Source organism: Mixophyes fleayi, chromosome 2 (genome assembly GCF_038048845.1).
Source record: "Mixophyes fleayi isolate aMixFle1 chromosome 2, aMixFle1.hap1, whole genome shotgun sequence".
NCBI lineage: Eukaryota > Metazoa > Chordata > Amphibia > Anura > Limnodynastidae > Mixophyes > Mixophyes fleayi.
The window spans coordinates 3,016,171-3,037,529 of NC_134403.1; the positions used below are offsets into that span (position 1 = coordinate 3,016,171).

At 40.2% G+C, this 21,359-nt stretch overlaps 1 protein-coding gene across 1 annotated transcript; it reads left to right on the plus strand.

Moving 5' to 3' along the window:
* The first annotated feature begins 12,476 nt into the window (after positions 1-12,476).
* Positions 12,477-13,406, plus strand: LOC142138551 (olfactory receptor 52D1-like). Its single transcript, XM_075195305.1, has one exon. It carries the CDS (start codon positions 12,477-12,479, stop codon positions 13,404-13,406), a length of 930 nt encoding a protein of 309 aa, XP_075051406.1.
* Positions 13,407-21,359: the final 7,953 nt, after the last annotated feature.

The window sequence follows — 21,359 nt, forward strand, 5'->3', positions numbered from 1 at the left end:
TGACGGTAGCCTGTACGTATGCATGTAGGTAGGTATGTGTGTATTTACAGTATGTTTGTGTGTCTGCATAAAGTATTGGCAAAAGACTGATTGTTGCAATTTAAATCACTCTACTCCCATGCATCGGTTTTCACAAATGTCCTCACCAATATTTTGGAGAGAATCACGCAGCCTGACATGGATGACTGTAATACACTTTATTACATACAAGTGATTGCATCTGATTGGGTGGATTACTAAACAGCAGAGACCAGTGGTGAGTTTAAGCCCGGTGATATTCAGTGATTAGTGTACTATGAAAAAACTCCTGAAATGTCCCTCTTACTAACCTGTTATTTATGCTGCCAAACCGCATAATGAAATACATTCTAAATATACAATATTATTAAAAATTGTTACCTAACAAAACTAATCCTTAATGCTGTTCCCAGTGGTAGAAGGAATCTGCATAGTCACCTATCCTAATGTGTTAGACTAGGTTTTAGTAATAAAATCCCTGTATGGGTTATAAAATGCCTCCACTTGGTGTGGCATGGTGTCTGAGTAATGCTATACCCCCAACTCCTTTGGTGACATATCATCCCAGCCCCATTTAGCATGCTGTTCCCCTACTAGTGTAGAGCTTGAGCCCTAATCCACTCCTCTCCTCTAATAAGCGTTGGTGGTGCAGACAACAATTCTCCATAATAGTGATGGTGGCCCTACCCAATCTCCTGCTATACTGTATTGGGGGCTAGACTAAATTGTCTTGAACTATTGAGGAGACATGTAATGATCCCATGCTATATATTGGTTTAGGGTTCACAAAGACCTCTGGTCACAAAATATCTTATTGTTATAAAAAGAAACTTCCCATTTATTCTTATTTTATACATAGTATATTCAGACAAGTTCCCCACCACTTCTTATGTTAGGTGGAGATTGAAAATGATGGATTCGCTATGCATAAAATGAGGGATAAACTCCAATATGATATATTAATCTGTGTAATAAATAATAAATAAATATATGTTTATAGGTTGCTGCCTTTGTGTCTAGAAAACCAGTATGTAGGTTCCCCATCTCCTATTCCATAAACAATTAGTAGCTGGTATATATATATTTTATTCTTTAACACATATTGATAGACAAAAGGGAATATCCAACACTCACTTTATCATATATGTAGTGAAGATTCCCTGTAGAATAATGGTTAGAAAAGCACAGGAGAATTGTTACTGTACATCTTCAGCACTAATTAGTGACTATATAAAAGTCCATCACAGAGACACAGAGCTGAGAGAACAGAGGACAGGCTCCACGTTGCTGTATCAGTGAGTATTGTTCATTAAATTGTCAACACTGAAGTTAGAGATGATTCTCATGTGGCTCATTCTGCAGAACAGTCCTCAATACTGTGCAAATACCCCTATTATAGTTACACTCATACACAAAAATCATTTCTGTCTCAGACAGATAAAGTCAATTAAAAGTATGTTTAGGCTAAAAAGTGATGTTATTTTGATTAAAATTGTTATCATTTAATTTTTTTTAATAATATGTTGTTGAAAAGTACATTTAGAATGGAACTTATATATAATCCACCCTCTTTAATCATTTTGTTAAAATGTCATTTTGATTTCAATCAAACTAAATGTTGGGGGGTCTCAAACTTTTTTCCTTCTTTTTTTCCCCATCTGTATTTCTTGACTGATCTGCCATGTTGCGGCGTTGCCTATTACTAGTCTAGATCTACACAGCACTTGTTAGTCATTTGCTTGCCGTGTCTAGCGTGAACTTTCTCTGCACATGCTCAGAAATGGACTTGCCCACTGTCCAAAGGCAAATAACACTTTCAACTGTCAGAACTTGAAGGCCGGTACGGTAGGGGCGGATGCACATAGGCAATGTACAGTAAGGACAAGCCGAGGTCCGATTGAAGCAAATTCTTTTAGGTACATGTTTTTTTGCTATATCCTTTGCATAAGGTACAGGATAGGTGTAAGTGCCGACTGATAGTGATGACTGACACATATACATGCTGGAACATGTGTTTGCAAGTAAGACAAACTACAGAAATGCATTTTCTGTACAGTATATATTAGGAACATCTTGATTTTTCTATTTTATTGTAAAAATTAAGAATAACATATTTTTGTTAATAATTATAGTATTAATTGTTGTAATAAATGATAAAATCTTTTATTTTGCATGCGGCCTGATGTGAGCGTATCATGCCGTTTGTTCCTTCTGTCTGAATACGGCAAGTAACGTTTAGCCAGGGCGCACTTATATCCATATTCAAATGTGATAGACTTGTATTTGAATATGGGCATACCTGCTTGTAAGTTACGTCCATATTTTTAAAATGCAAGTTGCGTTCAGATTGTGTTTGAAGATAAACCAAGTCCTACATGTTTAGAGTGCTCAGTTTAGGAAAAAAGAGAGAGAAAGTCATTGTTTTTTTAATATACAATATGTTAGTGATTTATAAACAATATATTATTTTGACAGTTTGGGCCTTATTCAGATTTAAGAGTAAATTCAGCTAGAAGGTATAATTTTGCACCTCTGGCATAATCATGTTGTGTTGTTTGTGTGTGTGTGGAGGGTTCATTTAAAATGTGCAGGCAGAATAAATTATAAGTGGGAAGCTTCATAGCTGAACTTTAAATCACAGTTTAAAAATAAAACTCCCCAGTATTTGTACAGCAACATAGTTTGACTAGGTGGAAATTTGCACCAGTTTAGCTGAATTTGCTCCTGAATGTAAATGAGGCCCTTTGTCGTTAACAGTGTCTGTGAATGAATAGAAGCAGATGGTGTACAATATATATATATATGATAAGAGCAGTGTGTGGGTATAGTGTAGAGATGGTCACTGACCCCGCGTTTTTTGGTTTTGTTTGGTTTTGTTTTGCTATTTTTGAAAAAAATACAATTTTTTTGGTCTAAAATAACCTAATTTAGTGCTCCACCAGTTTCTTAGATAAGTGAGGTAATTCTAAAGCTAATAAATTATGAAAAAAACAGTTTAATCCCTGGTAGGCCGTCCTTAATTCAAACACTTGTCTGCAAATTATACAGACAAACCTGGTTGTCTACCTCCTCCATCTTTGACTATTGGTAATGTAGCCATCGTCTTTGGGTGTATATTACACCCTCCACTTGTAGTTGAATATAAAAAAAGCAGCCTGCACAGACTGTAGAACTAGAAATTTGAATATACAAAGAAATGGACAAAGGCAGTTTGGTATCTGTCTGCATCAGATCCCCTCTCCACTAGGAGTAAAATAGGAAACTATTCAGCCGTTATATAATCTAGAATATAAATAGAAATTGAGAAAGCAATTTGGTATCTGTCTGCATTATAATCATCAACATCCTCATTAGCGCCCTCGTCACCTCCACAAATCTCCCCCTCATCCTCTTCTATTTCCAAAGTGGCATCCTCAATTTGTGTATCACCGGCTACACTTGGGCTGTTCAGGTACACATCAGCAGAACTGCTGAAAGGGCCCTTCTTTATAGGTACACTAAACGAATGCTCACGATTAAACATACCACTGTTGGATGGACTCTCCACAGGGATTGGTGTCATTTGTGAATCAGAGCAAACATTATCCTCTAATGCCTTACTGTTATCTTTTAGCTCGGATTTGACGCGTAACAGTAGTTGTGCACCAATTGTAGGCTCGGTAACTTTTTGGGATCTGCCACTAATAGCCAAAGGTGAAGGCCTCATTCTCTCTTTGCCACTGCATGTGTAGAATGGCATGTTGGCAATTTTTTTTTTTTTATCGGCACTTAACTTTTGCTCAGTAACACTTCTTTTTCGCTTAACACAGTACATTATTTTTTTTGTTTGTTTTTTGGACTGATTTCGAAACACTGTGTAGTTTGACATCGCCTTGCCCAGATGAAGTACTGGGAAAACTAACATCAGGACTGGTGACAGAACCTGGTTGCTCATTCTGCTCATATGTGGACTGCTTTGAATTCATTCTCAGCCCAAAGCACTTGTAGTGCTAAAAAGTCTTTGGTAGATACTGCTGACAGATAGTAATTTTGACAGTCAGAAATATTTATACACAATTATGGGGGACACCCCATAAGCACTGGGGAGTGCTAAAAATTATTTGGTAGATACTGCTGACAGATAGTAATTTTGACAGCCAGAAATATTTATGCAAAATAATGGGGGACACCCAAAAAGCACTGGGGAGCGCCAAATATTGAAAAAAAAAAAATCCTCTATCCTCCTCTCTTCTCTAGCGATTTTTGTTAGCACAATTGGAATCAGAATATTGTATTCTCTGTCCCTGCTCTAATACAGCCTGTGACTACACCCTGCTCTCTCCCTCTGTCAGATGGCGATGGATTGCTGTGGAGGCGTGTATTTATAATCTTCAAGTATCCCGAGATCCGACGACGTCACAATGACGTTCGGCCTTGATTTGGATTCCGAACGGGCGGGAGAGTACCGAGCCTTCTCGGGGAACCGAGCCCGCCCATCTCTAGTATAGTGTAAGCATTATTCTGCTTCCAAAGCATGTGCACTAGGGGAAATACTTGAGAGAGATATGTAATATAGACCCATAATACTGTGCTGTAAGGAATTAGCATGATTACAGGATTATAACTGAAATTCTACATAGATTGTGTGTACAGCAGTTAAATAACTTATCTAGTGTTTCTCTATTTGGAAGCCTCCCGCATGTAGAAGACTCCTGGGAGTAAATGTATCAAGCTGAGATTTTTCCGGCGGGTTTGAAAAACCAATCAGATTCTAGCTATCATTTAGTTAGTACATTCTACAAAATGATAGCTAGAATGATTGGTTGCTATAGGCAACATCTACACTTATAAAACCCACCGGAAAACTCTCAGCTTGATAAATTTACCCCCTGGGGTCCTTTTCCTGAAGCCCATTTTGATCCTTAAAATTGTCCTGAACAGTAATGGAAACCACGTTCATGTGAGCCCAGACAGCTGTCAATCTAGAAGACTAAACTCAAATGATGCAGACAAACAGCACACAGCACACAGCACACAGACACACAGCACACAGCACACAGCACACAGACACACAGCACACAGCACACAGACACACAGCACACAGACACACAGCACACAGCACACAGACACACAGCACACAGCACACAGACACACAGCACACAGACACACAGCACACAGCACACAGACACACAGCACACAGCACACAGACACACAGCACACAGCACACAGACACACAGCACACAGCACACAGCACACAGCACACAGACACACAGCACACAGCACACAGCACACAGACACACAGCACATAGCACACAGCACACAGACACACAGCACACAGCACACAGACACACAGCACACAGCACACAGCACACAGCACACAGACACACAGCACACAGCACACAGCACACAGACACACAGCACACAGCACACAGACACAGCACACAGACACACAGTACACAGCATGAAGACACACAGCACACAGCACACAGACACACAGCATACAGCACACATCACACAGACACACAGCACACAGCACACAGATACACAGCACACAGACACACAGCACACAGACACACAGCACACAGCACACAGCACACACAGCACACAGCACACAGACACAAAGCACACAACACACAGACACACAGACACACAGCACACAGCACACAGACACACAGCACACAGCACACAGACACACAGCACACAGCACACACCACACAGACACACAGCACACACCACACAGACACACAGCACACAGCACACAACACACAGCACACAGACACACAGCACACAGCACACAGCACACAGACACACAGCACACAGCACACAGACACACAGCACACAGACACACAGCACACAGCACAAACACAGCTAATTTTATCTTCAATAATAACATATTTGATTGACACTAGTCATAATTACTGTAAAATATTCTCTCCTTGTTCTAAACTGCACTCTCCATCTTAAATTATGTGAAACAAATATCTAGTTTTCCAATTTTCTTTTCATTCATTATACTTGAATATATCACCTGCATATACCTGCTCTCTGTTTCTGTTTGCTATTTTTCGAACTATATTATCAAGATTAATTTATCAGTCTGATGGAGTTTGACATTTTGTTATATTAAATTGAGGCTTAAAATATATTTTGAAATATTTACACTGAACAGAGAATTTACTTGTAAAATATTACGACTGTTTCTTAAAAAATGTATACTTTAAGTAGCAATATTGTATTATATGTGATGACAATCTCTTGGGGTTTACTTATATTGAGAATTCCTGATTTTGATTTAAAAAGAGGATTGTATACTCACATTAAATCCATTTCTCTGAGTCCATCTGGTGGATACTGCTTACCATGGGGTTGTATGAGAGAACCTGGAGTAGGCACTCAAATAGTTAACTTTCCTGCTGACAGGCTATATCCCCTCTGCAACCCCTGTGAACTTCAGTGTAATACAAAAGCCCGAAGGAAGGGAAGCACAACACCAAAAGAATAACCACAGAATAGCAGAAGGCAGGGAAGGCTTTTCTCCTACCTCCACCTTGGGGACCCTGCTTACTATGGAGAAGTACCAAAGCAGCCCCCCAAGGGAGGGACCACTCTGACAGTCCGCAAAACTGTGAAGCCGAAACTGGCATCCGGGAACTCAAACACATTAAATTGATAAAACTTAATGAAGGTATGGACAGAGGACCAGGTGGCTGCACGGCAAAGCTGATCCGCTGACACCTTGCTATATGCAGCCCTAGAAGCCCCCACTGAGCGGGTAGAATGGGCGGCAATACGACTAGGCGCAGGTTTCCTGGCTCACAGCACAGTGTCTACCACTCTGGAGAAAATCCTCTGGACCGCCAGAGTTTGGCCTCAGATACCATGCCATTGAAACTCACAGAGGTGGGTGCTGGTAAAGAACCGGGCCCTGCCATAACAGGTCGCCTCAACAGAGCAGAAACCTTCTTGGCACTGCTACCCTGCTTAGAATGTCAGTGGACCCGATGTGTTGGGCCAAATCTGTAACCCTCAGGCTCACCTGAAGCTGCCCTAGAAAGACCAGCTAATTCTGGGGCTCTGTGAGAGTCCCTCTGCCTTCTCAAGGGACCCTACATGAAGTAGCGAGACTAAGCCCCCCAGGGGATTTGTATCTGAAGAGTGTAAACTTTCATGCCCAGCCATCTCTAGAGAAGAGGTCTGAGGGACTAAGACAGTGAAAGGAACCATCTCACGTTCATTTTTCAGCAGATGACTACTGCTGAAGGAAGCAAAGTGACAGCCTGGCTTCAATTTAGTGCCATTGCTATGTGATGAGAATAAGGGAGGGGTGACCCTTGAACAACAGCTCTTTTCAAGTTCTGGGAGGATGTTGCTTCCAGAATTCTGACCCATAGCAGGCGTCCCGCTACCCCTGCAGGCTCGGAGAGGGGAAGTGTCCAGACAGGCCACTGGTTTGTCCGGAAGCCTGGATGTTTTGTAGAGAATAGGGGTCTACCTCTCTGGGAATGACCTATGGCCACAGAGAACATGTCTGACATTGTTATATAACAAGGTAGTACTTTTCCCCTATTACCAGCCACCTGTCTAGTGTAGAAGCAGAAGGTAACAGCTTAAAAAGAAAAGGAAAGAAAAATAACTTTCTAGAGGACACTGTTTAGTCTATGAATTACCCCACAGTAACTCCGAAAAACATTATATATATCTATACATGCACCCAAACATATATCTCCCAGCCGTATACTCTGTATTTCAGCAAACCTAGGTACAAAATGTGTTTATGTGGCACAATGTTTACTCCGAAACAATAGCATACATATATCCACTGGGAAGCTTTTCTTTTGTCTAACATATAACAAGGTAATGATTTGCCCCTATTACCTGCCACCTATCTAGTAATAGAGGCAGAAGGTAGCAGCCACATTCAGGGATAATTGGAAGAAGGTGTGATTTTTTTTTTTTAGAAAAGGAAAGAAAAGTAACTTTCTTAGAGGATACTGTTTTGTCTATGACATACACAACAGTACCTCCCACACATATAAATATGTATATATACACACAAGCACCCAGGGCCGGACTGGGACTACAAATCAGCCCTGGCATTTAAAGCACACAGGCCCACCTCTATTCCAGATAATAATATTACAGTACTTTTTGCAAAGGTCACTGTTATACAGTTTCCCATGAGATACATATGTATTACGTGCAGCTTGACTCTCTATTTGTAGCATAGAGCTTACCAGTATCAGCTAATGGTATGTACAGGATCAGCAAGAGAAATTTGGGAACTATTGGTGCCGAAATCCATAGATGAGTAGCAAATAAACTGTGTGCCGCCACTGCACGGTGGTGCCAAAAAAGGGAGTGAACGCATTGTGCTGGGGTGTGGTCAACATGGCGTATTGATACATATATTGTAATAAAACATTACATTTATCATGCCCTCCAAGCCACATTATGACACCCCCAGCCCACTCTACTTATGCTTCTGGTGCTGCCGACACCCATCAAAGTGGGAACTTCCTGTTGAGTGAGCAGGGAAACTCTTTGCCTCACGAGATAACCAAATCTTGTGATACTTAGAGCTCCTCGGCTTGCTCTGCAGGCTGTGTCCCTTCCCCTAACCAGAGCTGAATTAAGGCTTGGTGGACCAAATACACAGGCAATACTGTGTGCACTACTGTTAGATGCACACAGCTCTGCCTTCACAAGCAGTACGTTGTGAAGCGGGACATACCTCCAAACTGTCCTTGCAGTCGGACCAAATCTTGACTAAGCGAGACAGTCACCCAAATTCAGGGCTGTCCCATCAGATTCAGGACAGTTGGCAGAATGTCCTGCTCTCTCCTACCTGTCTTGTTTCTTTCACCACTTGTAGCAGATGGTTTCTTTAGCTCAGTTCCTGTTTGTCTTGATCCTGGAATATTGGAGGCCCTATTTTGAAAAAAATGGGTACATGAGATTTAGAAAGCTACAACCAGCCCCGGTGTTAAATCAGTAGCACTCACGTTTTATAATTAGGTCTCCCTCCATTTCCAACAATAATAATGTTCACATTTAATAAGTAGACCTATTTCCCTCCAATCAGCCCCAACATTAATTTAACAGTTTACCCATTTACTCAAAACATATTTCCCTCCCTCCAAACAGTCCCAGCAATAAATTAAATAGCATTAAAGTTTAATAAATATAGCCATTTTCCACAACCATTCCCGGAAATAAATAATTCACATACACATTTAATAAATAGCCCTCCTCCCCAAAATCAGCCCCATATTCAATTGATAGCTCTAAACCACCACCGCATTAAATTAAAGGTTTCTTCACCTCACCTTAAATAATTAGCCCCTACCTACACTCCACCATTAAATAGTCTACCTCCCACACTATATTAAGATCCTTCCCTCACACACCATATTAATATACTGCGGCCACACACACACACACACGCCTGATTACAAAACTGCGGCCACACACACTATATTAACATATCACACACACACACTATATTGACATATCACACACACACGCTATATTGACATATCACACACACGCTATATTGACATATCACACACACACACACGCTATATTGACATATCACACACGCTATATTGACATATCACACAGACGCTATATTAACATATCACACACACTCTATTGACATATCACACACACTCTATTAACATAGCGCGCACACACACTCTATTAACATAGCGCGCACACGCACACACACACACACTCTAATAACATAGCGCACACACACTCTATCAATGTATATTTTCACTTACTTCCTCCTGCAGCCATATTCTCTCTTCCCCCTCCCCTGCAGCCATGTTCTCTCTCCCCCCCTTGCAGCCATGTTCTCTCTCCCCCCCTACAGCCATGTTCTCTCTTCCCCCCCCTGCAGGCATGTTCTCTCTTCCCCCCCTGCAGACATGTTCTCTCTCCCCCTCTGCAGCCATGTTCTCTCTCCCCCCCTGCAGCCATGTTCTCTCTCTCCCCCCCCTGCAGGCATGTTCTCTCTTCCCCCCCTGCAGACATGTTCTCTCTCCCCCCTGCAGGCATGTTCTCTCTTCCCCCCCTGCAGCCATGTTCTCTCTCTCCCCCCCCTGCAACCATGTTCTCTCTACCCCCCTGCAGCCATGTTCTCTCTCTCTCCCCCCCCTGCAATCATGTTCTCTCTCCTCTTCCCCCCCCCTGCAGCCATGTTCTCTCCCCCCCGCCCCCCCGCAGCCATGTTCACTTCCCCCTCCAGTTACTGTCCCTCTCCCCCTGCGCCATTTTCCCTATCACCCGAAAGGAATTAAAATATTAAAAGTAAAATAAAACACTTACCTCATAAACCTGCTGGAATGCACTCTCTGCCCTGAATGACTGAACCGCACATTGGGAGGTTTCCTGCGCGGCCGCGCATGATGTCATGACGTCACGTCGCATGGCCGCACAAAACCTAAAGCGGCAGGACCCCACAGCGCCAGGAGCCGAACCGGCCCACACAGCCATCGGCCCATCTGGCAAATGCCAGAAGTGCCAGATGGCCAGTCCGGCCCTGCACGCACCTAGGTTCCAGCTTATTCTCCTATAGTAAAGCTAGGTACAGATATTGTGATTTATGTGGCACAATGTTTACTCCAAACAGTAGCATACACATATCCACTATAACAATACTGTGCACAGTGTGAAAAAAATTATAGAAAAAAGGTACTTAGCCCTCCTGTTGGCCAAAAAACCATTTCAAACAATTGGAGAGGAGAGGAGCCTGTCTCTGAACTGCAGCCTTTTCTCCAGACCCCTCACTCTAGATAGGTGCCTCCCTTGTATTTCCTGGGTTGGTACATACCAACTTGTTACAACAAACAGTTCCTTTTCAATCGCTACCTCCTCTCTCAGGCAGCCTGAGAATACAGGCCAAATGCGGGCTTTTGTTAGCATAACCCCGCTGGCGTCTTATCTATAGCTATAGGTTGTCAAATAGCAGCTGCTCTGTTTTTGGTCCGAGCCCAGTGTCCCTCTCCAATGAAGCATGGACTTGGTATATTCCAAAATGGCGCCCGACACACAGACTCGATGCTCACTGCCAGAAGACAGCGCCGGTGTCTGAAAGGCCCAGGGTAACAGCAGTCTCCTTACTCTGCGCTGTTACAAGAAACATCCATGCAGAAGCTTCCTCTTGTCCGTGGCTGCTGTGTTCCGGTATATGAAGCTAAGAAACCTACATAAGCTGTGTATGTGCTGCCTAGAGCACATACACCTTCTAAAAAGGTAATAAGTAATATTTAAAACGGAAATGGCTGCAGCATGCAAGAGGTCCTACTCCTCTGTCACTCAAACATACATTGAAGTTCACATTGGGTTGCAGAGGGGATATAGGCTGTCAGCAGGAAAGTTAACTATTTGAGTGCCTACTCCAAGTTCCCTCATGGTAAGCAGGGTCCCCCAGGTTGAGGTAAGAGAAATGAGAATTATTAAAGTACTGCAAGTATCAGATTGAGTTTCGTAGCAGAACAGGATATTTAGCAGATGTTAAAAGTTCTGGTAGTGCAAACTCTGAGTTTAAAACTGTAATTTTATGTTTTCATTTTGTGAAATTTATGTTCTTGAGATGGTCCCAATTGTAAAGCGCTACAGAATTTGCTCCTGCTATATAAATAAATAAATGATGATGATGGTATGATTCATCCTGCTATGTGTGTGGCTGTGAAATAATTGATAATATTTAAGGATAAATTCTGATGTCAATATATGTAGACAGCTGCATCCAAATGTAGAATGAGGTGGTTTTGTTGTGTCCATTTTTTTAAGTAACCATCAACTTGTTCTACAGTTAAAAAAATACTAAAACATTGGAAACAATTTTCTAGGATTTTTACAGATGAACAAAGTCAATTTGAAATTCAAAATGTATTAATAGAGAACTTAAAAAGTTTCCCCTGAAACAATTCAACTCACACCAAAATATTTTTCTATCTGTAAGAAAAAATATTCACAAAATATCTATGTAAAAATTATCAAAACTAAGCAAAACTAAACTAAAAAAAATATGTTAAGATACATTCCTTCAGCATATGAAATTATTAAGCACAGATTTAAAAAAAAGTCAAACATATCATTCATTAACACACTGATTACTATATTTCCTACCAAAGGAACATGACAAACAGGGAGACTGATGTCTAGGAGATATCGATCTTCAGATTCCTCCTCTGCTGCAGCCATCCAGTCAATCACAAGTTGTTAGTGATGCTGAAACGCAAAAGATTAGAATAATATGTTACATTGTCAGCAAGGGGATAAGTAGAGTCTGACCATTAGTGGTCCTGAACATTGAACCCCTGCCATTCTACAGGGCATTCAATAGTGAATGTATATTTTAATCATGATACTGTATATTGTCAACTGCAAATTTCGCAAGACAAAATCTCTAACTTTACTTTTTGTTTTCCTTCAAATTTTTGATTTAGGAAACAATATTACCAGGAGCACAAATGCAAAATTCAACATATTCTCCTCCCTCTGTGCTAATCCTCGGCTTTGGAGAAATTACAAACTTAAACTACCTCTACAGTGTGATAACATTGGTTGGTCTTCTGATCATTATTCTATCCAATTGTACTGTGATCACTACAATCCTGTTACACAAGAGTTTACATGAGCCTATGTATATATTTATATCCGCTCTATGTGTAAATGGTCTCTATGGCAGTATTGCATTTTTCCCCAGTCTCTTCATAAACTTAATTTACAAGACTCAAAGTATTTCCTACACGGCCTGTATTATACAAGTGTTTTGTATTCACACTTATGTAGTATCTGAAGTCACCACGTTGGTTGTAATGGCGTATGACCGATATGTGTGTATTTGCAACCCTCTGAGATACGTAAACATAATGACCTTAAACACAGCATTCAAACTGATTATTTCAGGCTGGATTTATTCATTTATAACAATTACTCCACAAGTTATACTAACATCCAGACTTCCTCTTTGTGACAATGTCATACTAAAGATCTACTGTGACAACTGGTCAGTTGTGAGACTTTCCTGCATTGATACAACAGTGAACAATATCATAGGTCTCATTGGTACAATTGCAGCAATGGTTGTGATGCCATTTCTTGTTGGTTTATCTTATGTAGAAATTCTGAAGGTTTGTGCAAAATCAAAGGATGTCCGGGAGAAAGCAATGCAGACCTGTGCTCCTCAGCTGATATCCATCATAATCTTTGTTACTGGCTGTGTTTTTGAGGTTCTGCTCTATCGCTTTGTCCCTTCTAGAGTCCCTTATGGACTCAGGGTATTCATGTCAGTGGAAGGACTTGTGCTGCCACCACTTGTGAATCCTCTCCTGTATGGTTTAAAAATGAAGGCCATAAAAGTGAGATTAGGGCAAATGATTTTACATAGTAAAACTTAAAGTGCCATTCAATAAGAAATTCTTTCTGAAAATAAAAATATCTGGAGTAGGCAATCCATCTGTGAAGCAATGCAAAGTTACACATTCAAGTCGAAATTCATCGACATTTACCCTATGTTATGTATGAGGATAACTCAGTCTGTTTTTTGAACAGTTTTGCTTAAATGCAAAAATCTGCAATTGCTATCTATAAACTATTTAAAGTGGAATTATCAATTGATTCAATATTTTTTATTCAGATCTCTCTCCTGAATTACCAAAAAATCTGGGTGCCTTTCACCACACATTTCCCAATATGCACAATCTAATTATTAATTCCACATTGGGTGCAAAATTGTTTTATAAACATAAACTATCTTAAATATGGCTTCAGACGATTTAGCAAGTGTTTGACATCCCTAGAATTGAAAGTTCAGGGGTGCGCATCCTGACAACAGCGAGGACCCAAAGGACGGATCTTTCTTCTTATCAAATGATGAGTAGAGGTTGAAATAAAAAAACATTTCTGTGCAATTTGATGCACTGTCCTTAGTAAAATTATAAGAATGGAATGAAGTGACATATACATTGAATTATCCAACAATCAATTAAGCAATCAATAGCGAAAAATATCAATGGAACTTTTATGGAACTATAATCATGATTTATTCCGTTGAATAATAATAAATAGTAATATAAATAGAAAAGCTACATTAGAGCACAATATCAACCTTTTTATGACTAACTGTTAGGGAAATGCTAGACACCACATAAGTCCCTAGACCAGCTTGATGATGTCTTCACCTATAGCAGACACCATTCCCTTGGAGCCTGACATGTTCACCAGTACTTGGACACCCCTAGGCCTTAACTTCAAGTAGTAGAAACTTAAACATGACCAAAGGTCAGGACAGGCAGCAGACAGGAAAGTTCCTGTGAGTGCAGCAATGGTCAGGCCAAGGTCGGGATAGGCAGAGGACAAGAGTTTTCCAATGAATGTAGCCAAAAGTCAGGAGTTCCTGTAAATGTAGCCAGACATCTGGAACCCGAAAATATACTGAAAATAAACTGCAGGATCAGTGAAACTTCTCCTTGCCCTATAAAGGCAATTAGGAGGCAGCTCAAACTTGCACCCCTGGCCAGCCCGTAGTGAAGTGCAGTTATTTGACAGCCAGCATTGGAGTAGGCCATATCCTGGCTGCTTTTACAAAGTCTGCAGCCAGCACGGAGAAGATGGCGGAATCTCTCTGCAGCTTAAACCATAGCTTGTCTGAATATTGTTGCAGCTTCTAATTCTAACACTGTATTATGTGTACATTGTGTTCCAGTGGTTAGGACATTAGATTAAAACTCCACTGGGGCAGAGATTGATGTGAATGAATAAACATTTTTGTACAGCACTGCGGAACTTGTTGGCCCTATATAAATCAGATACAAATAATAACAAAGATCACTGAAAACTATACTTCTGGCTCATGTGACATTATTCGTTAGTGAATGTTGGGTAGGAACATGCACTTGCTCCTTTTAAACTTATTAAATGAGTTGGAAAAAAAAAACATTGACTGTACAGACTGCTTACGAGGACCATGCAGAGCCCGGTGGTAATCGTTTTTGTGATTACCACTATTCCAACATGGAGAAGCCCTGCAAAAAATCCGAAATGATGAAAAACCAATTGGAAAATAAAAAGATTTACCTTCAACCTGATGCTGGAGATTTCCGATGGGAGCACCACGCCAACAGCAAGTGATTCCGATTGGAGAAGTGTTCGTCATTGCAGGCTGACGTCATTGCGATGTCTATCAATAGAAATTTAAAGTGGCAATCCGAGGACCCCTAAGGTTAAGTGTTTAAACACTTAACCCGACATTGCCGCTTTAAATTTCTATTGACAGACGTCGCAATGAAGTCAGCCTGCAGTGACGACCACTTCTCCAATCGGAATCACTTGCTGTCATCATGGTGCTCCCAACGGAAATCTCCTGCGTTGGGTTGAAGGTAAGTCTGTTTCTTTTCCAATCGGTTTTTCATCATTTCGGATTTTCTTTGTAGACCATCTCTATGTCGGAGTAGTGGACATTGGTAAAGCGTACCCAACCCGCAGAGCCAAATGAGTTAATCTACGTTGAGCCTAGCTAATAGCCAGACAGCCAATCAGGAACAGTCACTAGCACCGCTCCGCCACAAGTTCAAGCATTAACACCAGTGGCACTACTCTTTCATTAATAAGGGGGCAACAATATATTTACTGGATATACCCGTTGTTTGCAGAAAATAGAACCACCATGTCAGTATTTACCTTCTATTTTAGACCTCTCTTCTGCCATCCCACCTCAGTACAGTGCATTTGTTTATGTCTTCTGTAAGATGGAATCCTCTAAACTCCCTTCGCATAGACCTTGGGACTGCGCTATTGAATTGCTGCCTAGCAGAACTCCACCTTGAGGTCGTATTTAACCTCTATATCTGCCTGAGTTCCAGGCTATGTCAGCTTACATTGAAGATAACTTAAAACATGGATTCACCATGAAGTCTTCTTTAGCTGTTGGTGCCGGGTTCTTTTTCATAAAAAAGAAAGATGGTGGTTTACGCCCCTGGATCAACTACTGGGGTTTAAATGGCAACACTGTTAGAATAAATTTCCACTACCATTAATCTTCAAAGTTGTAAAATTCTATCAGAGGGGCTTTGGTGTTTACTAAGCTAGACCTCAGAGGGGCCTACAACCTGATACGAATTAAGCGTGGAGATGAATTGAAAATGGCCTTTAATATGCATGATGGCCACTTCAAGTACTGGGTTATGCCATTTGGGTTATGCAATGCCTCAGCAGTTTTTCAAAATGTCATTAATGAAATCTTCCAAAATTTGCTTTATCAATTTCTGGTTACATATCTGGTTGACAGTCTCATTTTTTCTCCAAACCTGATCTCTCGTCGCAAACATATCGCTATAGTTCTCAGTCAGCTCGGCCAACACAGCGTGTACTGTAAATTGGAAAAATGTGTGTTTGGGAAGAAACAACTTCCCTTCATTGGGTATCTATTATCTGGCTTAGGTTTTCAAATGGATCCCAAGAAACTTAAGGCAATTTTTGATTGGCCCACACCTGTAAGCCTCAAGGCAGTCCAGCAATTTCTGGGGTTCGCTAATTATTATCAGCGTTTCATCAAGGGCTTCTTCTCCATAGTTACACCCATCACTGCCCTAGCTAAGAAAAATGTCACTTCCAAACATTGGTCTCCAGAGGCTACAGAGGCCTTCACCTCACTAAAAAGGGCTTATTCTTCTACACCTATCTTGCAACAGGTCTACCCCTCATTATCTTTCTTCTTCAAGGTAGACGCCTTCGACATTGGTGTTGGAGCAATTCTCTCCCAGAAGAATCTTGCAAGTGAACTGCATCCTTTCTTCTCTTGAGTCACCTGTCAATGGATTTTATCACTGATAACCCTGTTCCAAGTACTTCAGTGTGTTTCCAACCCTGCTTGTTCACTGTCCTCGCTTACTGGAGCACTTGCCTCTGTGTACCTCACAGGGTATCCGTCCTGGCTTGGTATATTGACCACAACTTCTGTGCCTGGCTGTGTTTATTCAGCTGCATTCATCCATCCAACCTCTATCACATTAGGGGGCTACCCTGACAACCGGAAGTTGTGGCCTCCAGGCAGCAAAAGTCATCCTGCCTTGTGGTGGTTTTTGGTGAAGACCGGTAAATCCGTTTGACTCCTGATTGATAGTTTCCCTCAGTGAACGTAACATATCCACACCACGCAATACCTATCCCTTATTTACATCCTTGTCCTAACCACATTCACCATATATCCTTGCCACTCACATATCACACTTGCAACTTATTCCTATTATTAACAAACACCACTCATTCCAACACTTTACAAAACTAGCTTTCTCATCCCCGTATTATAAATTATATATAATTTAATACAGATTAAGTATTCTACAATTATTTTTATTTTTCTATTCTACACTTTCATTCATTATACCTTTATTTATATCTATTTTTATTGTAACTGTGTTGTTTTATCTTTATCTTTCTTCATTATATATTTACATTCCATTTAGAATATTCTTCACAACTTATCTCTCATCTTTAATTTATCTCTCACTTTTCAAAGTCATATGTATCCATTTGCATCTTAGCATCTCACTTCCCAAACCACTAGCACCTAGTATTCTTAAAGTAAACTGGATATCAACACCTTCCCAGACAGCAATCAACAGGACCACCCAATGCGCTCCGCGACTATGATCAGATGAGTGTCACACAGTTGCAACTTGTGAGAAAATTCTGTGACAGATTGGATGGGGCGGGGATTGGGTGGGGTCAGGTTTAGGGTTGTCTATTGTTGATAATAAAATGTCTTACTGAGGTAATTTAGATAAGATATAGAGTAAGATGTGAAGAATTCACAGTGTAAGAACAAATGTGAAACTTTTATCTTTTTGGCGGGTGGAGCTGGAGATTATTGTTTTAATGCATTTAAAAATTTAGTGGAGCAACAGTTCTATCTTGAAGCATTTTATAGAATTCCCTGTTAAGTCCATCAGGGTCCGGAGATTTAAAAGATTTTACAATTTTTGATCGCTAAAAGGACTTCATCAGTAGAAATGGGTGCGACTATAGAATCAGCTTGTACTTCCGTTAGTTTGGGTAGGGAAGCTAACTAAACAAAACAATCTCCACTAGCAGACTTCTTTAATGTGATCCTCTCGGATCTTAAGATTCCTGCACATATTAATAATGCCATAATTAAAGTGCTCCACAAGTCGGGAAGAAGCCCAATGCTCCCGGGATCTAATAGCCCTATTTCTCTACTTAACGTGAATTACAAACATTTTACAAACATAATGTCAGAACAGCTGAAAATATTACTGCCAACACTATTACATAGGGATCAAACTGGATTTATATGGGGAGGACATTCAGTGACAAACGTTAGAAAGGTAAATGGTTCTCCACACTTTGGAGATGTCTGGGACAGATGATCTCACCCTTTTATTATCCCTAGATGCTGTGAGATCCTTGTGACATGGGATCATCTGTTTGGGACCCTCCATAGATTTGGCATCCCTGATAGATATATTAATACTCTGAAACCTTTATATAAATCTCCTACCACGCAAGTTTTAACAAACAGTTTTATTTCCTCTCAATTTGTAGTAGAAAGAGGCACCAGCAAGTGATGCACGATATCCCCGCTGCTGTTTGCATTAGCCTTAGAACCCCTGGCAGTAGCGTTGAGAGATAATTACGAATATGACGACATTCGTCTGCGGAATGTGAGCCTAAATTGGCGCTCTTCGCAGACGACATGCTACTTATGGTCTCTTGCCCTAGTAGATCCATCCCTGCAATTATGCATTCTATTCATGGGTTTAATTTTTTTTGCACGTTACAAAATCAATTTTAACAAATCCTATCTAATGCTGCTAACGGGAATCCCCACTATTATGCGTGACTCAGAACTCATTTCCCAGTTCACATTATCTTACACTAAAATCAAATATTTAGGAATTTACATCCCAGCTAAATTACAAAATCTCTATTCCATTAACTATCCACCTATCATCAAAAAAATATCTTCACTCCTGCTCAATTGGCATAACCTCCCATTGTCCCTCCTGGGCCGCAATGCCATGATTAAAAGGCACATTTTTCAAAAGATATCCTATCCACTAAAGATTCTCGCCATAGGCTTAATTAAATCCGATTTACATACTTGTACCACAATATTCTCTAAATATATCTGGCAACCCAAAAAACCTTGTAAAGCCAGACATAAATTAATCCTCGGAAGGATCCAAGGGGGCATTGGGTTACCGGATATACTTTCCATTACACGGGCTGCTCTGTTCTGTTACGCTGTTAACTGACTTTACCACTGTGAACATTTTTCAATCCAAGAACTGGAAAACGCTTTATTCCACGCATACTGTCCAGCGGCTTTACTACACTCACCAAAATCCCTGATATCTCCACAATTTCATCATAATATTCTGTTTAAAGATACATATAAGGCCTGGACTCACATTAATAATAAATACAACAGAGATTTCAAATATACTGGATTCCTTCCTAGTCTGGAAAATTTCTTGGTGTGGCATAAGAACGGTATTATGGCAATCCAAGATGTATTTGATCCGGGAGGCAAACTCTATACTTTCCAACAATTGTGGAAAAAAGCTGGTATCTCAAACACACAATTTTACATGTACCTTCAACTTTGACATTACATAACCTCAGTTCAACTGCCAATAATCACACCGGAGACCCATGATGGTCTAAATGCCCTACTCACCGTTTTAAAGTCTTTGCCTTATAGAATTCAATACCTACATGGAGACGAGCTTTGAAGGCTTGGCAAAAAGATAACCCAAGCGTAACTGACTCAGACACCTTAATTTTTTACTTTGATTCCACTTGGAAATCTCTGACTTCAACTCGTCTAAAGGGGGTCTATTTAAAACTGTTACACAGGGCTTACATTACTCAGGCCAGACACCGCTTCATGGTGAGGGGGAGACGGGGCTATGCCCAAAATGTAAAACGCAATAGCAGATTGGTCACATAATTTTTGAATAAAGTTACTGATTTCATTAATCATAGTTTCAAAATACATGTGACAGCATCTAGAGAACCACTCCTCCTTGCTAATTTCAATGCCTGGAATAATTCTTTACCCTTCCTTGAGTTGCTTCCTGCCCTAACAATAATGATCACTGTAGCCAAACAGCTTATCCTCAGACAATGGTCATCCCCGGTTCCTCCAACCTTAGGCGAACTACAGACAACAATATTAGATATTATTTATTTAGACAGAAAAGCTACACTCCCTGATATTGAAAAAGGAAGGATATGGTTCAATAAAAAGTAGAGATTGTACATTGAATCATTAACAGCCACTGTTCAACAGAATATTTTCAAACTAATTTAATTTACCACGTGGTATCTTCTTAGGCAGTTGAGCTGAGACTACACAAATCCTGCCCTTCCGAATGTTGACCACTGGCGATTTCTGATCTTTGGTAAACATGCTTTTTTTCCCTGTTGTGGAGGTCCTCTTCTCCCCCACTCCCGGTATATGTATTTGTCCTTTAACTGGGGGTCTCTCCATCATTGACATAACCTGATGCTACCCTGGTGTAAGCAACTACCATTCCTTCACTATCCCCTGTTAATATCCCCTTATCCCCTATTACCCCATTGGATTTTTTTTTCTCGTTTACGGATGCTCATGATTCCTATACATTCCATTATAATATCATTACTGTTCATCGTTATGCACATAGGATGCCTGTTTTGACTAATATATCTAACCAATTTTTATTCTGATAAGCTAAGCTGATGTTATCATTTATATTGTGGTGCCTTAATTTATGGAATCATTTATATGTTCAATGTCCTTATTGTTGTTGTTTTCTCTTCTTTAAAACCAATAAAGAGAACTAGAAACATAAACATTTATAATGCAACAAACCCTTTTTATTCTGCACTACATTACTACTTGTATATTGTCTTGTATTGTTATAAATGCAATGCATGAAAAGTACATAGAAGAGAAGTAAAAACGCACCTCTGTACACTTCTATTACATGCGCTAATTTTGATGTGTTTCTTCCATTTTTCCATTTATGGTGAAGCCAGAATTAATTTGATGCTGTGTCAATTCTGACAAAAAAAATGTGTCATTGAGATAAACTAGATAATGTAAGTTATGATTGAAACACAATGTATGAACAAATGTTAAATATTTAATTTTTGCTACTTTCTGAAATGGAGGAGGCTGGTCCTAACATGATCATCGAAGCGAAAAACACTGCATCACAAATAGTAAACGGAAAGCATGGATAGTCCATACTTTCAATGCATTAATATATAAATATATAGATACTCAATTTATAAACTGTACTACAAAATAATCAGTTTAATCTAAATTACACTTGTAGGAT